At 37.0% G+C, this 20,292-nt stretch overlaps 1 protein-coding gene across 2 annotated transcripts; it reads right to left on the bottom strand.

Annotated features, from left to right (window-relative positions):
• Nucleotides 1-287: 287 nt before the first annotated feature.
• LOC104093004 (uncharacterized) lies at nucleotides 288-20,169 on the bottom strand. 2 transcript variants are annotated; one of them, XM_009598708.4, is made up of 12 exons: nucleotides 19,997-20,169; nucleotides 19,450-19,747; nucleotides 18,538-18,614; nucleotides 14,884-14,992; nucleotides 14,385-14,452; nucleotides 13,293-13,370; nucleotides 9,961-10,025; nucleotides 5,322-5,388; nucleotides 5,014-5,196; nucleotides 2,619-2,675; nucleotides 2,068-2,163; nucleotides 288-582 (listed from the first exon to the last, which is right to left on the bottom strand). In XM_009598708.4, exons 2-12 carry the CDS (start codon nucleotides 19,739-19,741, stop codon nucleotides 448-450), a joined length of 1,227 nt encoding a protein of 408 aa, XP_009597003.1. In that variant the 5' UTR covers nucleotides 19,742-19,747; nucleotides 19,997-20,169; the 3' UTR covers nucleotides 288-447. The 2 variants fall into 2 exon arrangements, with proteins under 2 accessions (XP_009597003.1, XP_009597004.1); XM_009598709.2 differs by having other exon boundaries at nucleotides 18,541-18,614.
• Nucleotides 20,170-20,292: the final 123 nt, after the last annotated feature.

The following is a 20,292-nucleotide window of genomic DNA, read 5'->3' as shown; positions in this document are numbered from 1 at the left end:
TAGATTTCATGAAAATGCAGGTTAGAATAATGCTAGACCACCACACATTATATATGATTCCACAAAATAAGAAATTAAGAGAGCAGATAGTAGAAAGTTGTACAGAACATCATTGCAATACTAGCAACAATTACGATGGTTAGTAGGATCCTACTCGAAGTGCACAGAATGCACACTGTAACTCGCCCATGACTCGAATAGCACTCTGTTCTTTAATTCGCGCCCATGACTCGGATAGCATTCTGTTCTTTAATTCGCCCATCACAGAATCTACTGGCACTTGGAACTAAGTTAATGGAGTTACAAAATTAAATGCTTCCGAGAAATACAGAAACACTAGCAAGGATAAAAATGCAACGCAAACAAAACAGTGAATCAGGCAAATCATCTTTTGATGTTTACGTGCAGCCAAAATTCTCCATATTATGATTTAATTTACAGAAATCTTCAAGCTTGAACTAAATCTGAACCGCTGGAAGCTGTTGAATGTGCTTTCCTTTCTGCTTGAAGCGACCTACACAATGTTTCAAGCTTTTCTTTCTGGTTCCTTGTTTTCTCCAATTGTTTCTTTAAAAGTTCACGCTGCAGAAAAATCAAGATATTTCAATATTCCTACTGTGAAAACAGAGTTCTACTACGCCTTCATGATTTGAGCAACAAGCCATATAATGGAAAAAGATAATGTTAATTCATGATAAGAAGCTCTTGACGGAACAGAAATGTCATGAAACGGCATGTTATCCCATGCACAGAATACTATGGCAATATTGACCTGGGCTACGAGGACAACAGTTAACAAGCTTCATGGTTTCAACACGGAGCAACACACAGAGAATAGACAGCAGATAGATTGTGTGAAGCATATTGCAAAAAGAAAAATCATGATTTTTGTTATTATGATTAGGCAGCTGGTAGATGGCTTGACAGTTTCAAAAATGGCGAAAACATGTATTACCGTTCAGAAAAGAGTTAGTAATATCTATTACTAAAAACATATGAACAAATAAGCATCTTGTACTAGTTTGATTTTGGACTTGCTACACATTCTACTATGACTTCTAGTTTACATTGTGGATAGGAACAATAGAGCTTTTCGGGGATATAGATGTCATTGCATACATTTAAATGGTTAAATCCCAGTTCAACGCACAACCCTGATCAGGCACATGGAGAAATTTCCTTATTTTACCAATCTTCTTCAGTTTTTATCAGGGTGTAAGATGTTAACTTTGACTTATGCATGATACAAGTGTAGTGGAAGAAAATAGTAAAGTAATAGTTGAATAGTTAGTTTGATAGAGAAAAAGATCATATCAAAGTTTAAAATTTGAAATAACTTAAAGGATTTGACTTCTGGAAATTGTGAAAGTTGGATAGAAATGGAATGTGGTCAAACGTTTTGGAACGCCCCGAAATGGAAGAGTGCCGTATAAATTGAAATAGAGGAAGTAATTAACAAAAGAAACCAGCAGTACAACTGATAGGAGTCTTAAGTACTGTTGGGGGAAAGACACCAGCACTCAAAAATAATGAGTTAAAAGTATACATTTGTAGTATCAAAAATCAGCAACCTGAAGAACATCAATTCGAACCTTAATTTCAAATGGTTCATATTGAGTAAAGTGATATGCAGAATATCAATTTGGACCTTAATGGTGTCCAGTTGTCTTTAAAGCTTTTCTATGTTGTTTCATAATGCTACTTTCAAGGGTTATAATAGCGTTTTCAGTTTTGCGATTACAACATGCATATATTAGGAAACTTACAGTAGATTGCTTTACTTGGAGCATTAAAAGTTAAGAAATCTAGAGTTTCAGTAGCCGCAGTTGTGATGTTAGAGGAAAAACAGCTTATTGTCTTAAGTTGCTATACGACTTGATTTTCATGGAAAATCTAGTCTACTCTGGATGTCATATACTCTATGTTGCTTAGTGTTCCTTAATCTGTCTGCTGCACCAGGTTTTGCATCATCACTTGCAGACAACTAACAATAGGAATAAGCAACCAAAGACAACTGAGTAATTTCCTTTCTTTAAAAAGAGTTAAGAGTGATAAAGACAGCATTACCTCCTCAGCGAGTTCAATGAGAGTAACATCTGTTTTGTCACATTTGCCCTTCAAGAAAGCATTCTCCTTCTTGAGTTCTTTTATTGATTTTGCCATCTAAAATCAGAACCGAGTAAACATCAAAAAAGATAAATATTGCGAGAGTAGATCTCAAAGAAATAGCACCTGACTTGGCAGAATGACCGCAGCATGAAGGTGAACTACTCCCTCTGCCCCAATAAACCTGAATTCCGTTCCCCATTGGTCCATCTAAATTATTTGACCTCTTTCCTAAAATGAAAACTTCTTTCCCTTCAACAATTCAAACTAATACTACTTTACATAATTTCAACTTTGGTTTAACATCTTGCTTGACGATTCCCCTTTTTCATTTCTAACCAATATTTTAATCACCTTACTACCGAATTTGAATAATAATCTACTCAAACACTATTCTAACTGTGCAAGCTAAACTATATCTAGTTTATCAGGATTCAGGACGGAGGATTCAGGACGGAGTATGGAACCCTGGGAAATTGAAAAGAAGTTGAAGAGAAAAATGGAAGTAAAACCTTCTCAATATCTTGCTTGAACGTTTCAAAAACCTCATTGCTCTTCAGCAAAGCTTCCTGCAAGAATAGAACAAATAAGTTTTTTTTAATGTTTCATTTTCCAAATTTTCACGACACAAACACTACAAGCAGCTAAATATAGAAACATAATCCTTTCCATTTTGATTTTGAACAATTGGTTTGTCCTATAATTTGATACCTCTAAGAAGCAAATACTGCAGTTTACTTGAATAAGACATATAAACAAACATTACAAGGAAACTCTTGCTTTATCAAGCACTAGGGAAGTGCATATTATATTGCTCTAAAACTATGTTTAAACAACAGGGCAACTAGTTTTTCATTCCCAAGGTTGAATTTCATTCCTAGATTCTACTTCCTTTTGCTTTGGTATTTCATCAATTCATAGGATGGACAGCAGATTATGGTCATATGGCAACCCAGATGGGAACCCTACCACTACTTTCAGCCCATGCTAAGCCATCTCAGACCCCCAACATCCATTCATTAGATGCACAGTTTCGTGAGAGGAGTAAAAACCCATTAACAAATCCTATAGTAAAAAGTTTAGCAGAGAGGAAGGCATAGGGATGAGACAAGGACAACATGGAGATCTTTGAGGTCTGTGGCAAAGGCACAGCCTATAGCACCACCATTTAACCTTGTTTAAGTACTTCAAGTTCAAGATGAATGTGGAGACTGCCAAAAACAATCCTTCTCAGGTTCATGTGCTAGCAGGGCCTTGGAGTTTGATTATAGTCGAGACCAAGTCAGAGTGAGTGGCTCTCAAAGACGGTCTTAGTGGATTCAAAAATTTAAGTGCGGTGCCTAAGGATTTCGAGTCCGTAGTATGGTTAAGTATCGAGCTTTTGCAGCAGATTATGAAAGGAGCTTGGAGTGTTCTACGTTATCTTCGGGTTGCGGTGTAGCATTTATCATCGAATAATCGGACTAGATTATATGTTTTTGAGGTGTAAATCGGGGATTTGAACTTAGGGATTTGAAAATAAGATTTGAAAATTTGGAGGTCGAGTTAAGGTCGGATTTTGGTAAAATTGGTATGGTTAGACTCGTGGTTGAATAGGCTTTCGGATTTTGTAACTTTTATCGGGTTCCGATACGTGGGCCCCACGGGCGATTTTTGAGCTAAATTTCGGATTTTGATGAAAAATTAATATTTTCTTATGGAATTAATCCCAATAAATTTTATTGAATGAATCGAATTATTTGTGGCTAGATTCGAGGCATTTGGAGGCCAATTCATGAGTCAAAGATATTGCGGAATAAAGAATTACACGGTTTACCCCTATGAATCAATTGGCTCCCAGAAGTCAAGAAGGCATTCAGTTCAAAAAAATTCTATTATTTTCTTGTTTATAAAATAAACCATAGAAGGGGAGCCTTGGCGTAACTGGTAAAATTGCTGCCATGTGACCAGGAGGTCACGGGTTCAAAAAGTGGAAACAGCCTCTTGCAGAAATGCAAGGTAAGACTGCGTACAATAGACCCTTGTGGTCCGTCCCTTCCCCGGACCCTGCGCATGGCTGGAGCATAATGCACTGGCTGCCCTTCTTGTCTATAAAAAAATATTACCAAATCGGATTAGTTTTTTCACTTTCGTGCATTTCAAGTTTTCAACTCCTCTAAAAAGGTTTCTAAAAAGCTTGATAGAACAGAACAAAAATAGTTCCCAATAACAACAAGCCATGTCAATCGCAAAGGGAGTGTAAAAATTATCTCGTTTCCAAGTAAAGGAGGGTACTGATCTTTTTCGAACAGATAAAAAAAGGAAGACTTCCGAACAAAAAGGACAAAGAATATTAAAAAAAACAGAAAGGAAAAAAGACCCAAGAAAGTGAAAGCTACCTAAGATCCTTAAACTTTCAACTCCAACAGAAACAAAGGGACCCATATCCCTGATACTTCCCAACCAATACATCGGCAGAAGTGGTATTCACTAACACGTGCAGTTCTCTGATAATCATATCAGCTCTTTCCCAAAAAGGATTTCGAGTTGAAAGGTAATATAACTTGGAAAAACTAGATCCCTTCAAATTTCTTGTAACTTAATCAAATTTTGTCACCTATACTATTCACCAAGATCAATATCTAAAGCTAATGATCTAATCAATAACTCAATGTAACCAAAGATATGTTGGTCATTCGCCTAATCAAAAACCCTTTTTTTATAGGAAATCAAATACTTTGAGGCATGACAGCCAATATAAATTGTCCAAAAGAATGCCTATACCAACAGAAACTGCAAACCAATACCACAAGTAATCACAGTCTTCCTGCATGTGATCTCACAACTGTTAGGCATCTTACTGGATATGTTTGGTGGAGTTACTTCAGTTTGACACAAGTCATATTATTGTAAGACTAACAGACTAACCTGGAATTGCTGGAACTTTTCTCCATCGGCTGTCAATTGTAACCGCAGGTTCTTCTCTGTTGCTAGTAATTGTGACACTTGGTCAGCATATATTTTCATTTGGGACTGTTCCTGCTTTAATTTCTCCTCATGTTGCTTAGTTTTCAAATCAGCAAGCTGAAGTTCAAGATTCTTTTGCTTCAACTGCAAAGAGAAAGATATTCATCAGACCTTTATTCAAAAAGAAAAAACATTAACATCTGCAAAGATGTTTTATAATCTCAATAATACTAGGAGATTTTAAATAAATAAGAGCAAATGTTAGTCACCTTGTTTGCAAATTGCTGTTCCGAGAGAGTATACTGATCTGCAAGTTGCTTCAGCTTGCTCTTTAACCTGCAGTTATTGAAAGATAAAAAGTATTCAGAAGGCTAATCCTTAAATGAGCTTAAACAGTTTAATTAACACACTAAATTGACCCCCATTTTCAATTCAAACAATTCATAAAATTTGTGGATTTCCACAACTAGCCCCAATTAACAGCAGAATTCTTGCTAGAAAACATCACATGCCAGTCCAAAAAGAGGGTGGCGATGGAATACATAGGAACAAAGCAGGATAAAAGCGCTTCTTTTGACAGAAAGTTCATTAGACTAAAGAAGCCAGTACATGACAGAACTGTCAGTCTTTTTAAGAAAAAGAACCTTTGCTGTGAACATTGACAAACCCAGTCCTAATTTTCGGTAAAGCATTATAATATTATGTTGTCGGAATATCCCACTATGCAAGTGGCATGCAAAAGAATAGAAAACCTATAACAAGAAATGATTTCCTAAAAACGATACCCGATCAAATGCACTAATTGATATCTGAGACCTCATGGAAGCACCAAAAGTTTACATAATAAAAGCCCTCAATTGAACAAAATCATTTTTTCACCCTCTGAATGCTCTTCTATACCTTTCCCTCCAAAATTCCTACACAGGCCAAAGGGGCTACATGCTCCACATTCTTCTCCGTCTACCCAACATCACGTCTTTAACCATAGCCAACATCGACCCCCGTAATCCAAACAGATTCAATATCGTTCAGCATAACTGGCTTGCAACCTAGCAATTCACTAGTATGTGATCCAGTCCCGTCCAACATTTTGACATAAAGCATCAGCTTACATACATCACCCTTTTTCTATTAAAAAAACTTTCAGCTGTTAGAGCCATTCCCCTTATTGTCAACCATGGGAACAACCAGACCTTCTTTGGCACTCTGGAAATCCGAACTAAAAGGCATCAGAAACTTGTATCCTCTCTTTTAAGTAACCTGTGATAGTAAGACTTCACCAAGAACAATTCCCTCCCACTTGCTTTCCATTTCCAAGTGTTATGTTCTAATCTAACTGTGTGATGTTTTGCTTATATAGTAATTTCATAACATTTTGGACTGCATCTATCACCCAATCTTGTAGATATCTCTTAAACCTCAACTCAAATAGGTAATGATGCCTTGTGTCCTATAGACATGAAGAATTGTCATATTGTTCTGACACATCATGTTGTAGATAGTTGGAAAAGCAGCTCTGAAGATATCATTACCACACCACATGTGCTTCCCGGAACTAATTCTATTTCTGCTCCCAACTCTAAAAGTTATATCACTGCTAACTCTTCATATCACTTTATGATATATCTCCACCAGTCCACTTTTACAGGGTAATGATTTTTCGATTCTCTACCCCTTTTTGTGCACCGTACTTGTCTATGATAAATGTGCTCGACAAAGCTTGTACCTCGTTGCTGAACTTCCAGAACTACTTCCCTAAGAGTGTTTGATTGAATACCATCAAATCTTTCACTCCGGACTCTTCATCCATTATTCGGGATGTGACCATCTTCGAGTTCACCAAATGCAAATCTTTTACCATAATTTGTAACCACATAAAATTTCTTTGAAGCCTATCCAGTTTTTCCATGACACTAGCAAGCACGTGCATCAGAAACATGTAATAATGTCCGAGTATCTGACAAAGTGATCTTGATTAAAGTCACCTTTTCCCTTTTGATAAATACCTTTTCAGCTATCGTGCTAGCCTTCTCTCAACCTTCCACATCACTGCGTTCCAGACTGCACAATCCTTAGATAATCCTAGTGGCGCCCTAGATAAAGTCGCAGAAAGTTTTCTCGTTCTACGATACACATCAGCTAATTGTTCAACATTGTCCACCTCCTCCTTGGCATAACCTCGCACTTCTTAAATTGATGCACAATCCCAACACTGCTTGAAACCAGTGTACATATTAATGTTTTAATTGGGATATTTTTGCATCACAATATCACATAACATGTGGATATCGTCTGCTAACAGGTGTGATACTCTGATACTATCCTGCCCCCCTTAATTGGCTGGAAATCAGTTCAAAAGACCTCTTGCTACAAATTTATTCATCAATCTACTCAATACTTCCATTACTAGAATAAATACCCTGGGAGATGACGAATCACCTTATCTCAACCCTTAACATTTTCCCAAACAAATGCACGTGCTCCAATTTACTAGAATAGACAATTCCACTGTCAATGTGCATACTTTATTTTCTTTTCTCCACCTTTCTTCGTACCCCATCTTCATAATTACAAAATCGAGAAAATCTCAATTCAAGTGGCTATGAACTTTGTATTTTTGGAATGTAAGAAAAAGGTATTATTGATCAAAATACTACTAAACTTGTGTTGTGAGGACACTTCGGGAACAATTTCAAAAACTCAGTTTCTTTAAATGATAATCAGTGAGGTCCGGACAAATCTTGCATCCATCAGACTATCTGCACCATATATATGTTCATATTGCACTATAAACACAAGAGGGAGATGAGTAGTTTTTAGTTTGTGGATGCCCTCCTTCTTGCTTTCGGGACATCTCTGATCTTTTTCCTATATGGTCCACCATATATACAGGCAAGCATGGTCCCCCATAATCTTTTCTTAACCTTCCCAAATCTTATCCCACTCCAATAGAAAAGAAGACCCTTTGTTGTTCTAGGCATGATTCAATTTAAGTTCCAATTTGTACAGATTTTCCTGGTTTCCCCTATTTTTCTAGAATGCATACCTCATTAGGCTAGCAGTGCTGCGCTCAGAATATGTCTACCTTGTATGAACACCTTCTGAGAATTTGACAGTCTCATCTAGCACATTTTTTTGTTAATATATCGAAAAGCACCTTAGAGATTCTCTTGTAGATACTTCCCACTGCACTAATAAGTTTGTAATCTTTATTGTTTGCTCCCTCTTTCTTTGGTACAAGTTCAAAAAAGGATGCATTGAGACACTTTCAAATTCCTTGGACTCCTTGAATGGCCATTTTCTCTGGGATCTCACCATTAACTGTGTCCCAGTATCACTGAAAGAAAGTCACTGTGAAGTCATCTGACCTTGGTGTTTTATCCCTGCACAACTCTGTACTGCTTCCCTTACCTCCTCCACCATATCCCTCTCCAACACATCTTTATCTCTATTCTCTCCCCCCACCCCCAAAAAAAAAAGATTTTGACACCTACTAGCATTGGTATCCACACCTCCTCTTCATTGTATAATTGAGTGTAAAACTCCACTATTGCTTCTTTTAACTCATCCTCTCCCTCGCACATTGTTTCACCCACCCCCACGGATTTTACATAGTTTTTTCCTAATGTTAACAATCACTAATCAATGCATGAACTTTTTGTTGAAGTTCCCTCTATCAATTGCAACGTTCTATATTTTTGTCTCCATATAATCTCTTGAGCTACAAGCCTTATAGATAAACTCTCCCTTCAGTTCTCTAGTGGAAGGTAGACAAGGCCAGTCCTATATATGAAAAGACTATCACAAACCCATTGAAGTGTGTCAAGTTCAAGTTGCAGCATCTTAAAGAGCTTCAACGTTGAAGTACAAGAAAACAAGTTCTGTAGAGGGGGCAAAAGCAGAGACAAGAGAAAAGACTGTATGCTCTTAATGGTGAAACTCAACATAATGAGACTCCTTAAACAAGAGCTTTCAATCTATTCTAGTAAGGTATATTACTTCATTTACAAGGACACAAAATAGTTTCCTAACTAATACAGAATAATCTACTGTTCCGCATATTTTGTTCAAAGAATATAGACATTTTAGACACAATAAATTTGGACGTCTATCTTTTTTTTAAACCGAGAAGTCCACCAGGGGTCAACCCTTGGGACCACTCGCAGCCTTCGAAACTCGGGGATAATGGGCTCGCCCCTCTACCCTTCTCCACATAAATACCAAGCTTAGTTCGCATGGTGCAAGTTGGACATAGCTCTAGCTTATTGTCCCAAAATATGCTTACTCACAAATCATAGCATTTAAATATCACTGATAGTTTTTACATGCCATTTTTGGTATAATAGGTGATTAGGAAATCACGGCGATCCGTTGTTTGTTATTTCTTTGGGTTAGTTAACAAGCTAGAAATTTAGAGGTGGATTTATTGACCCTCGTCTGCCTGTGGAAGATGAATCTGGTTAACCCAGAGATCCACACTCCCACAGCAGTCCTATCCCTCCAAATCAGCACGTCAATCCCATCTTTAAACTATTCCATCTACCCCTGGTGTCATACTCCACCCTCAAACCTTACATGGCCGCCCACTAACTTCATAACCCTTTTTTTTTTTAATTTTAAGTTTTGAATTCTAAATACAAGTCATCTTCCAATCACATTAAATAAGAGCACCAAAATTAATTAAATGCCACCCAAAATTCCCTTAATGACCACCCCTCATATTCCCTTTGTAGTCAAACCATCTACAATTTAATACTATTCTAATTCCCTGTCCATGTCAGGCCATATGTTTTGGTCTACATCATTATTTTCATAAGTGTACCCCATATATATATCATTGACAGATATAACCAAAAACATGGCATTAAAAAGCTACTAACATATGATAAATAAACACGGTAATCTTACATCTCATTCTCCTTCAACTGCAATAGGCATTCATCTTTTTGCTCTTCCAGCTTATTGCTTACTTCCTACAGGGGGAGGAAAACGAAGAAAGAAACTGTCAAGATACAATCAAGTTGACCAATCCTTTAAGGCAAAAAACAAACATAACTTTGGAATTCTAGTCTCAAGATATGTATAGTTGCCAAAGACACTCTGACCCCACGAAGGCCAATACTTCTTTATTGAAGTGAGCTAACAACCTTTATCTTCCTTATTCTCTTCTTCTTCCTTTTCGTTTTAGGTTGGGCGTACGGGTGGAGGCATGGGGTTAGTAAAGAAAAAAAAGTTTGTTTATTCATGGAGGAATAGATAATACAAGACATTGATGGTATGAATTACAACATAACAAGAAGGAAGATAAAAATAGAGTAAAGAAGAGAGTGAGGCTCTCTGAACAAAGATAACCAAAATTCAGATGATTGCACAGTGCTTACAATGTCACTTCTTAATTTTCCAGCATAACAACGAAGAGAAATACTCTGACAAAACGTCATACTTAAGTTGGCACCAACATATAAAATAAAAACAAAGCATTTCCACAAACCTAAGAAATAATTTCCTTCACACAAGCAGTGGTGGCACATTCCATGTTCTTTTGAAGATGATAATTACTTTAAATATAAATTACTAAGATTTAGAAGCAAAATCATGATTCTAAGAATATTTTCTGACTAAATATACAAACAAACAAAAAAATAGGAGCAAAAATTTCGAAGAATATAGTCAGGAAAAAGAACGATGTAACCTTAATTCTTGAAAAATTAGGGGGGGGGGTAACAATTTTGGGGAATAGCATTTAAGAGAGGCCAAGGTAGTTAGTTCAAGGGTTGAGCTTTATTAGTAGTGTAGATATCACAACATCAAAAACCTGGCCTATAATAGATTCATCCATGACATTTTTTACCGATTAAAATAGTGTTTGCCATCTATATTTAGTTTATTTAATGCCATTCTATTCAGATAGACCATATTAGCCTCATAAATTAATCTAATTTTCTTTCAAAACAGTAGTTAGGTTGGTTTTTGCTAAGGTGAACATATTAGCTTGCACTGACGTGCTGCTTAAGCAAAAAGCTACCAAGCTATGCTGCACAAGTGAGGCTCGCACAAGCCTTTTTTATCAACACAGATCTACAATTAAATTAGTAATCCTGCAAAAAGCTCAGCAAGACTTCACAACTAGGTTAGTGATGCTATGTAAAAAGTTGTAACCTTCCTATCATGATAGTTCATCACTATTTGACTAGTTGATACTTAATACATGTCAAGCTGTCAAAAGCAAGGTGAAAGAAATTAGAATCTGCTTATCACTTGCTAAGGGCACTATGCGAGCTACATCAACGTATCTTATGTGTAAACACCAGATTCTGAAAGGCTCTTCAATCAGATCAAGTACAGAATATCAATGCCCACATGCTAACAACTAATTTCAAGGCAATCTATTGGACTGGGCATGTCACCATTCTAAAACCTGAATAAGGTGAATCTGGCTAAAGAGAAATTCAAGCATCAGCCTCAAACTATTAGCCAGGCAGGATTGGAAAAAAATTCAGAATGATGAAATGATGCTAAATGAATTTTTTTTACCAGCCTAAATACTTTGACAAAATGGTTTCCTTGACGTACCTGCATAGTCAGGCTGCAAATCCAATTTCACATGGAGAATAACAGCGTTAAAAGAGAGATTCTGCTAGATTACTGTAATGGAGTTACACTCCGGAGCCACAGACACTCATCAAACTAGTGTGACCACTATGAGAACATGGAAACATGTCGAATACATGCTAGGAAGCACGCACACCAAATGCTAAGTAACGAATTGGAGTATGGCACTCTAGGGAAGCTCACATGCATCTGATATGTTTGTTAATTTATTGGATCAGGTGCCACATTTTCAGATAACAAAAGGACAGTTTGTGCCAGATTCAACCTAAAGTACAATATTTGATGCCTTAGCGTGAAGGGAAGAAAACATAGAAGTAAAGATAAAGTTATAAACAATTTTGCCAGTTGAACTTAACTGTTTTGTTAGGACCAGTGGAAAGGAGATCAGGAAAGGCCTGCTGCTGTGATTACAGATGTGGTTGCTAACGGCAATGATAGTGAATGGTGCGGATGTACTTCACCTACTCATAACCCGGGGGTAAGAGGGGGCTGTTTCCCTTTTCTTTTTCTCCCTTCCTCCCTCCTTCTCATTCTGCTTCTAGAGCCCAAAGTGCCGACACCTTTTTGTTCTGCTTCTTCTTCCTCTTACTCCTCCCCTTCTTCTTCACGGTCTGCTTCTACATGAGTGGGTGACAATTTCCCTTTTTTTGTTTATAATGGAGAAATCCCTTATGGGTTTTCTAGCCCAACTCCACTTAGTGCACTGGCTTAAAACTCCGGGGAGTATAGGTGAAATCTTTTTTATTCAACTTTTCTAATATTTTTGCTATATGATCTTTTATGTAATATTAAATAAAAATGCGGATTGCTGAAATGTTGTGTTTGACGTTTATGTTGCCTTGGGTGGTGTTATGTTGACATCTGATTTCTGACGGTGTTTTGGATGTTTTATTAGTACTGATGGTTTCTGGAATATGTGGTTTTGGTTATTATAAGTATCTTTTGCATTATCTATTCTTGGCTCAGGTAATTTGTGTCCAATTCGTAATGTCCGCATAGTTTTGGAAAATTCATTTCTGCGTGTCCAGAGACGTGTCTAACATAAGTACTCTATTTGTATCTATATATGCATCTATTCACTTAGAGATACGCTATAAGAGGCAACATATGAAATTCTGCACGAATGTTTGACTTTACGTCAAAGATCTATCTAATTGGCTTTTTCAGCCTATCATAATTATCTTCTTCGCAGGTAACAAAAGCTATGATGGTACCTAGTAGTTAAGCCTGCTGGAGGCAGATGAAGCACAATAGAAGTGGAGCTATGTGACATGCAGAACTATAGAACCTTCATCATACAATGCAGGAAGACTCTGTAAGAGAAGTCCTACCAACAGGCAAACAACAGAAAGTTAGAGGGAATTGCCTATTAAGATGGTAGATAAAACACAAGGCCTTTTTCAACCTTTTTCAACATTTTACCATGAGTTTTTCTAGTGAAGTCCTAACACATACAAAATTTACTCACATTTTCTTTATTGGTGTTCACAAATTACTTAGAATAATATGATGCATGGGATAAGGCTAAGAGTAAATGACCACATTCTACTTGAAAGCAAAGGGCACGCCTACAAAAACTTGCCAAATCTTCAGAAGATAGGCATTCTCAGAACAGTAAATATTCAGACCTTAATTGCATCTTGAAACCTGTTCGATAAATCCAGCCTCAGATTTTGACCCTCAGTCGATACCCGTTTGCATTCATCCTGCAAATTACAAAAAACAGGCAATATTAAGCCATAGAAACCTACATATAATTAAGGCAAAAACAAAAGATAACATACACTGGAGACTCACAGAAGTTATTATTACATGGTTACCGATATCTAAGCTGAGTGTAAAGAGTCAATTTAGAACCTACCTGATAAGTAAGTAGGAGACATCGCATTGAAACATAGAAACAACCAATAAGCAAACCCATGAAAAGCCAAGAATAAATGGCACGAGTAAACAACTGCAACTCTACTTAACACAGATTTTATCCACCATAATATAAAATTGAGAAGAAGGCCATTCTTATGCAAAAAGGAATTTATAATGACCATCTAAGAATACCAAAATGTAAATGATAACGATGTTGACAACTGGAAATCAAACAACGAGCGACCAACTTTGAAAAAAAAATTGAGAAAAAATAAAATGGATATCTCTGATGTCATCTAATTAAAAGATAATGATTTAAATGACTGTCGGCTAGAGAAGTAAGTGCTCTAAGTGTTCTGTTCAATGAAAATCACGGTCACTAGCTGGTTTATGACAAGAAGACAGACCACCATCAACGACAGTAACCCTGTAATACTATATTTAGAATCAAGCTAATTCAGCAAAGCAGTGACCTTGGGTTATATACTTATTAGTATCCACTGTTACAACTTAGAATTCCGAAAATCTCTTTGGACTTGGGGCTTCCAGAAAGCTAGTCATTAAGGAGCAAAAAGATAACAGATTTCAAGATGATGGAATAATGTTGTTGTATGTGCCAAAGGAATTGTATATGTTATGTAAAAGAGCAATCTTGGCAATTACTAAACTACCAGACCTAAGATCCACCATACAAATGGCTTACTCAAAAAAACAAAAAACAAAAGATCCACCATACAAAAGGTGTATAGACACTGAGGAAGAGATTCTTCTTGTCCTAAGTCTGGAAGTGAGATTTTGGTGCAAACTCCTCGCCTAAGAATAAACAGAACCTACATAAGGTATGCGACAGATCTTACCATTAAAACTTTGTTTTGACGCTGCAACTCACGGCACAGTGACTCCAGTTTATCCCGAACAGCAACAGCTGAATTAAACGAAAGAAAGAAGTGAGTAGTTCTTATGCCAATTGAACGGATGGCTTTGCCTCCGACAAGGTACATATCCTTTAAAAACACATCCACTGTAGATCACCAAATGTGAAATGGACAATGAAAATGTGAAACCCAAAAACATAACATAAAAGGGATTTCTGTTTAAATTGCAAAAAAGGAAAAGCTTTAACCTAACAGATTATATTTCTGCATAGTAATACTTGCACTTCATAGCCTATCTCAAATAGTGTTGGGTGCACTTGCATAGCATACATCAAGTAGTTGTGTGACGTCAAATCCAACAATTTATCATCGCTCGTGAAAAAATATACTTAATCCACCAGAGGAAATAGGGAAAACAAATTATGAAAAGAAGGAAGTCCGAATATGAAAAAATAGCAAAATTAGGAATATAACAAGACACCTGAATCTCTTTCTGCAAGAACTTGCTGATACTGCAAAGTGAACTCCAGAAACTCTTTTTCAGACTTAAAGGTACGTTTTACAGTCTTCCGTTTGGTTTCAGAGGCTTCCTAACACATGAATATAACCAAAAGAGTTGAGTTACAAAATTGTCAGAAAAGAAGGGAACCTTCATATAACTTGGTATAAGAAACAAAATCCAAAAATTTGATAGCAGGAAAGGAAAAAAACATAAAAACACAGATTTGCTAGTAATGGGGGAAAATGTAAAGGAAAAGCAGAAAAGAAGCACCTAGGGGAAGCTAGACTGTTCTTCGAACTACTTGCCAGCCAAATGACTTGTAGGGTGAATCTTAGTAATAGAGGAGGAATTTTGCAGTTCATTTTAAGACCATCTCAGAGAGTTGGTGGCATTGAAGCACGTAAACCAAATGATGGTAACTACTAAGGTGGAAAGCTACTCATAAGCAATAAAATGAGTAACCCATACTTGCAATGTTTTGAAATAGAAAGAAACGTAATTTATGAGCAGCTGACTATTGACATGATTTCTATATATAGTGACACTAACTACGCATCTGTAGGTGGTCAACTCTGGATTCTAAGAGTTATTTGTTTACTAAGATTTCATTGATAGCACCTCTTTCAACATCATTTCTACATTGTCCAAGGGACATCTCTTGACTCCCATCACTTGAGCATAGCTCCATTTTCTTTTATCAGCATTATGAGAGATAACATTTGACTTCTCATTGTCCACAAATTTCTCAATTTATTTGCAGTATAAACCCATCCTGCATCCTCTATGATTTTAGGAACGATAATAACATCCTTCCTACCTTTGATAGAGACAATTCTGACATACCTCTGCAAATGTTGAAGTTTCAAAACATATAGTAGGAGTATGTCTGTTCTACAAAGTTATTGCTCCTTTGAGGATATTCTTCGACCCGAAGTAAGCAAGGAGCACTATGAGCTTGATCCAAACAAGCTTTGGTCTTTCTGTTCTTTTTTTCAAGGTGGCTTGTGTTGACAGCAACGCTCCGGTGAGAGTTTGTAAACTTCAATCACTCTTCTCCCTTTTTTTCCGCAAGACTACGAATTCTTTTCTTTCTCACTAGAAAGGCCCAGCCACACTCCGACTTCAGTGATGGAACAACCTCTGCACCCTGGAACTGCACTAAACATATAACTTACTATAGACTTTTCTCGTCTATCTTTTTGCATTTCTTCCCTTTCCTTCTCTATTTGTATTTATTATTAATCACTGCTTTCTTTGAATTTTGTTTCTATGGCGGTAAACTCTATTAAGTTGAATCTTCTTTTTTTTTTTCAAAAACGTGGATTGTATCATAACGACGATATATATATATATGATCTTCAATTCATATCTATCCTCTTTGTTTCATGGCCCATTCTTCCTTTCCTCTCCGAAAAAATTGATTTCCTTCCTAGTTAATTGCAAAACCTACCTTTTTAACACTATTTATTTTTAGACTCGGAGGGTTTATGATCCATAAAAGTTTAAGCCCAAAAAACAAGGTAAGCAAGGTGACAAACAGCACCCTCGCACAAAAAGATTTGTCAAAGCAATCTCTTTGAGATTTCAACAGGTAAAACAAAGTTTCTTTCTGCCTTTACTGAAGTGATCATAATTCAGAAACTCTAGCAAAGAAGAAGGGCCTTGGTTCAAGAACACCACTCTAGTTGAAACCCTTTGCTTCTTTGGTATCCACCTTTAGATTTTTGGGCCATGTAGGTATGTCTGAAGTAAGCCCTCAAGGCTTAGTTCAAGTGAAAAAGGTTGAGGAACTAGTGACTTAGGTCACAGGTCCGATTCCTGCGCCATGCGAACTAAGTCTGGCATTTAAGTGAAGAAGGATAGAAAAGCGGGCCCATTATCCCCGAATTTCGAAGGCTGCAGTTGGTTCTAAGGGTGAAATGGTCCCATATGGATTTCTTGGTCATCAAAAAGAAAAAGTATGTCTGATGTAATTTCAGTGAACCTCTCCTTCAGGCATCTTCTCAAATAATCACGGTGATTTAATACTTTCCTCCACAATTGTGATGCAACACTACACTTTGCGGTTCACACCCTTTGAGTTTGACTCCTGTCAACCATCTTTTAATCTCTAAAACCCGAGCATAGCTCCCATTTCCTCGTTGCCCATTTTCCTCGCACTAATTAGTTTCCTTTCTCCCGATTTTTGTAATCTTATTGCAAATTCTTCTCACCCCTTATCAACATATATCCCTAGGATGATGATAGAAGACTTTCTCACGCCTTTCACCACCACAATCTTCAGATATCTTCAATCCCTTGAAGTTTGAAAAGACATTATAAGAGAATATTTGATTTTCCAGTTTCCATCTCCTATGAATCTTCCATGTTCCTTCGGAGGACCAGCAGAAGATTCTACATACTTCCCGTAAGCTCGCCCTATCATCATTCTACTCATCAAATTTCTTCTTCTCTTAATCAAGGCATACCATCTTGAAATATTATTATCCATGTCACTTAATTCATATCACTTATTTACTGCCTGAAAGAAGGTTTTCCTTTTTTTTTGATAAGGTAAATTGTATTAATCAAAAGGGAGAAAAAACTCTCGTATACAAGAAGTATACCAAAAAGTAGAGAATTTACATCAAAACATGATTCTCTACAAAAGACTCCCAATCTTCTACACAAGTAGGGGCTATATGAGTGCACCAAAAAGCGACCAAAGATAAAAGACTATTCTTAAGATGTGAAAAAGGAGACTCGATCCCCTCAAAAGCTCTCCTATTTCTCTCCCCCCAAACTATCCACATGAGAGCTAACGAGGCGAACTTCCACGCCTTTTGCTTGCTTCTTCTACGGAAACCGGCCCAGCTATATAACATTTCCTTTACAGTGCTTGGCATCACCCATTGAACACCAAAAAGATTCAGGATTGCCCTCCACAAACCCGAGGACACAGGGCAATGCAACAAAAGATGATCAACTTCTTCCCCTGAGCTTCTACACATGTAGCACCAACTAACAAGTGTAATTCCTCTCTTTCGCAGATTTTCAGCAGTCAAGATCACTCCCCTAACCGCTAGCCATGCAAAAAATCCTGAAAGAAGGTTTTCCTCTCATCGCCTAACCTATGCTTAAGTTACTTTGTAAAGCAAATCGCGATTTCAAAGAGTTAGTTGGAGCACATTATGGCTGAAATGAAAGAAAGAACAAAGGACCTGTGGAGAGTGGATAGAAAGTACTATTGGAAATGGTGTACGATAGGAAAGTAAGCAGCGTATAAAAGACTAAGCTGGGATATGGGAAAGATGATTAACATAGCAGGAACCAATTTAACAAAAAGGTGATTGAAGAGAGGATAGAACTGGCAGCCTGGAACACATCCCAAAATGAGAGAAATATCCATTTTACTTCACCTGGTAGAAAACCAGAGGAGTTAATCTGAGAAGTGAAGGGTTTACCATAGCGCTACACAGAACCATGACTAGAGTGGATCAAAAAGCAGGAAATTGATACAGTCAAACACATATAACAACATGGGGATTACCATAGCGCTACAGAGAATCATGACTAAAGTGGATCAAAAAACAGGAAATTGATACGGTCAAACACATATAACAACATAAGGAAATGAAATTGTTGTTTACTGACTACTTTTTTGTTTTCAGCAATCTCTGTTAATGATGTCTCCTTCACAGCTGGAATGTTATTATTCAACTCTCCTCCAGCTGCAGGAAAAGAAGTAACACTTAGGCAGACTGATTTAAGCTTAAAATAATCCAGCTGCAACATTGCTGTAAAAAGAAACATCACAAAGCAAAGAACTGAAAATTATGGTATATGGAAATCTATATCCATTCAGACAAGCCACCACAAACAGAAAATCGTATCAGACATTTCTCGAAGTAAGGAACATCATCATTTAAGAAGATGGTATCAGTCACTTCTCTTTTCTAATGGACATCTCTTTGGAATATAGTACTCAACACTGAACCTAACACTGATATGAAGGTTATTTTATTTGATTTCACAAGATAATTACTGAAAGATATAGCATGCTTTGGAAGCTCCAGTATTTTGTTTAATCAAGCAAATGGAACAGTATAATAGTCTATCAAGTGGTCACATCTTCCAATGTTTTTGAACTGCTCGAAGATTTCTAAATGTTTCCATTCAATTCTCCAATCTCAGTCACTTTTTTCACTCATTTCTAGAAAGTTCCATCCCCATAACGATTCATTTGACTAAAACGAACCATTCTAAAAGTCAATGAAAACTACAATGAAGCTAATATCTTTATATTACACCCTGATAAGCGACAATCTAATTTTAACCACAGAAATAACAATTCCCAACCCAATACACTAACACTTGCATCTACAACAACAACAAACCTAGTGTAATCCCACAAGTAGGGTCTGGGGAGAGTAGTGTGTACGCAGCCTTACCCTTCCTTGAGAAGGTTGTTTCCAACAGACCAACAGTAACACTTGTATCTATGCGACATAAATATCAACAGTTAACAAAAATCCTAATATAAGCTCACAGAAAAAAGAGACATACAGTTGTCCAAGTTGTGACCTTTCACTCTAACTTGATCATCCTGTCCCATATTTGCCTCTGCACTTCTACAATTGCTATCCTCACTATCTTCACAAGCATTTAACTGGGGATCGACTAAACTTTCTTCCTTATAATCAATCACCTCATGGCTCAATTTTTCCTGCTCGGGTTGTGGTGTTTTTGGAGCCAATGCGTCTGTAAATGAGCTGTCACCGACGAAACCATCGGGCAATGATTCTGCTTCTGGCAGCTGATTTGCAGCAGGGTTTTGAATTGCGTTCTCATTTTCCATCTTCACCTACATATAAACATAAAAAGGGGCACAAATAGAACTCAATCCGAAAGACCTAAAAATGGAGATTTCCGCAAAGGGGGGTTTTATTGGCCCAAAAAAAAATGTGAACTTTCATGAATAAAAATTGAATCTTTGCTCTGTATAAAGAGAATATATGTGATAGTTTAAGGGAAAACACGCATAAATATTTAACTGTAGAGAGTAAGATATGTAAATGTTTTTGAAGTGTGAAAGATGGGAGCAGAAGCATACCAGAATGCCTATTAGAGAATCTGTTGAACAGAAAGGAGGGAAGCAAGAGGGAGGGTTGAAGCCTGAATATCAAGAGCACACAAAAATGGTGTCTTTCCGCTTTGAAGGTGCCTCCGCCTGTCCTCCTTACAAGACAAGATGCAGGTTTCGTCTTGTACACGTGACATTATTTTGATGATCATTTTCCTTTCCTTATCTTTTTATTTTCTATCTTTTTGTTGTTGGTTTCTTTCTTTCTTACCCTTATTTTTTTTTAGGGAAATAGAGAGATAGACACTAAAAAAATTGGCATCAGA

The sequence above is a fragment of the Nicotiana tomentosiformis genome, chromosome 5 (genome assembly GCF_000390325.3).
Source record: "Nicotiana tomentosiformis chromosome 5, ASM39032v3, whole genome shotgun sequence".
Classification (NCBI taxonomy): Eukaryota; Viridiplantae; Streptophyta; class Magnoliopsida; order Solanales; family Solanaceae; genus Nicotiana; species Nicotiana tomentosiformis.
The sequence above is the reverse complement of the archived record's forward strand: the minus strand, read 5'-3'. Positions and strand labels throughout refer to the sequence as shown.

Coding starts and splice junctions, on each gene's coding strand:
- LOC104093004 (XM_009598708.4), bottom strand. CDS start 19,741: ATGGAAAATGAGAACGCAATTCAAAACCCTGCTGCAAATCAGCTGCCA. Junction 10,026..13,292: donor GGTTTCAAGATGCAATTAAG/GTCTGAATATTT, acceptor CTCCCCCTGTAG/GAAGTAAGCAATAAGCTGGA. Junction 5,197..5,321: donor AACAGCAATTTGCAAACAAG/GTGACTAACATT, acceptor TTCTCTTTGCAG/TTGAAGCAAAAGAATCTTGA.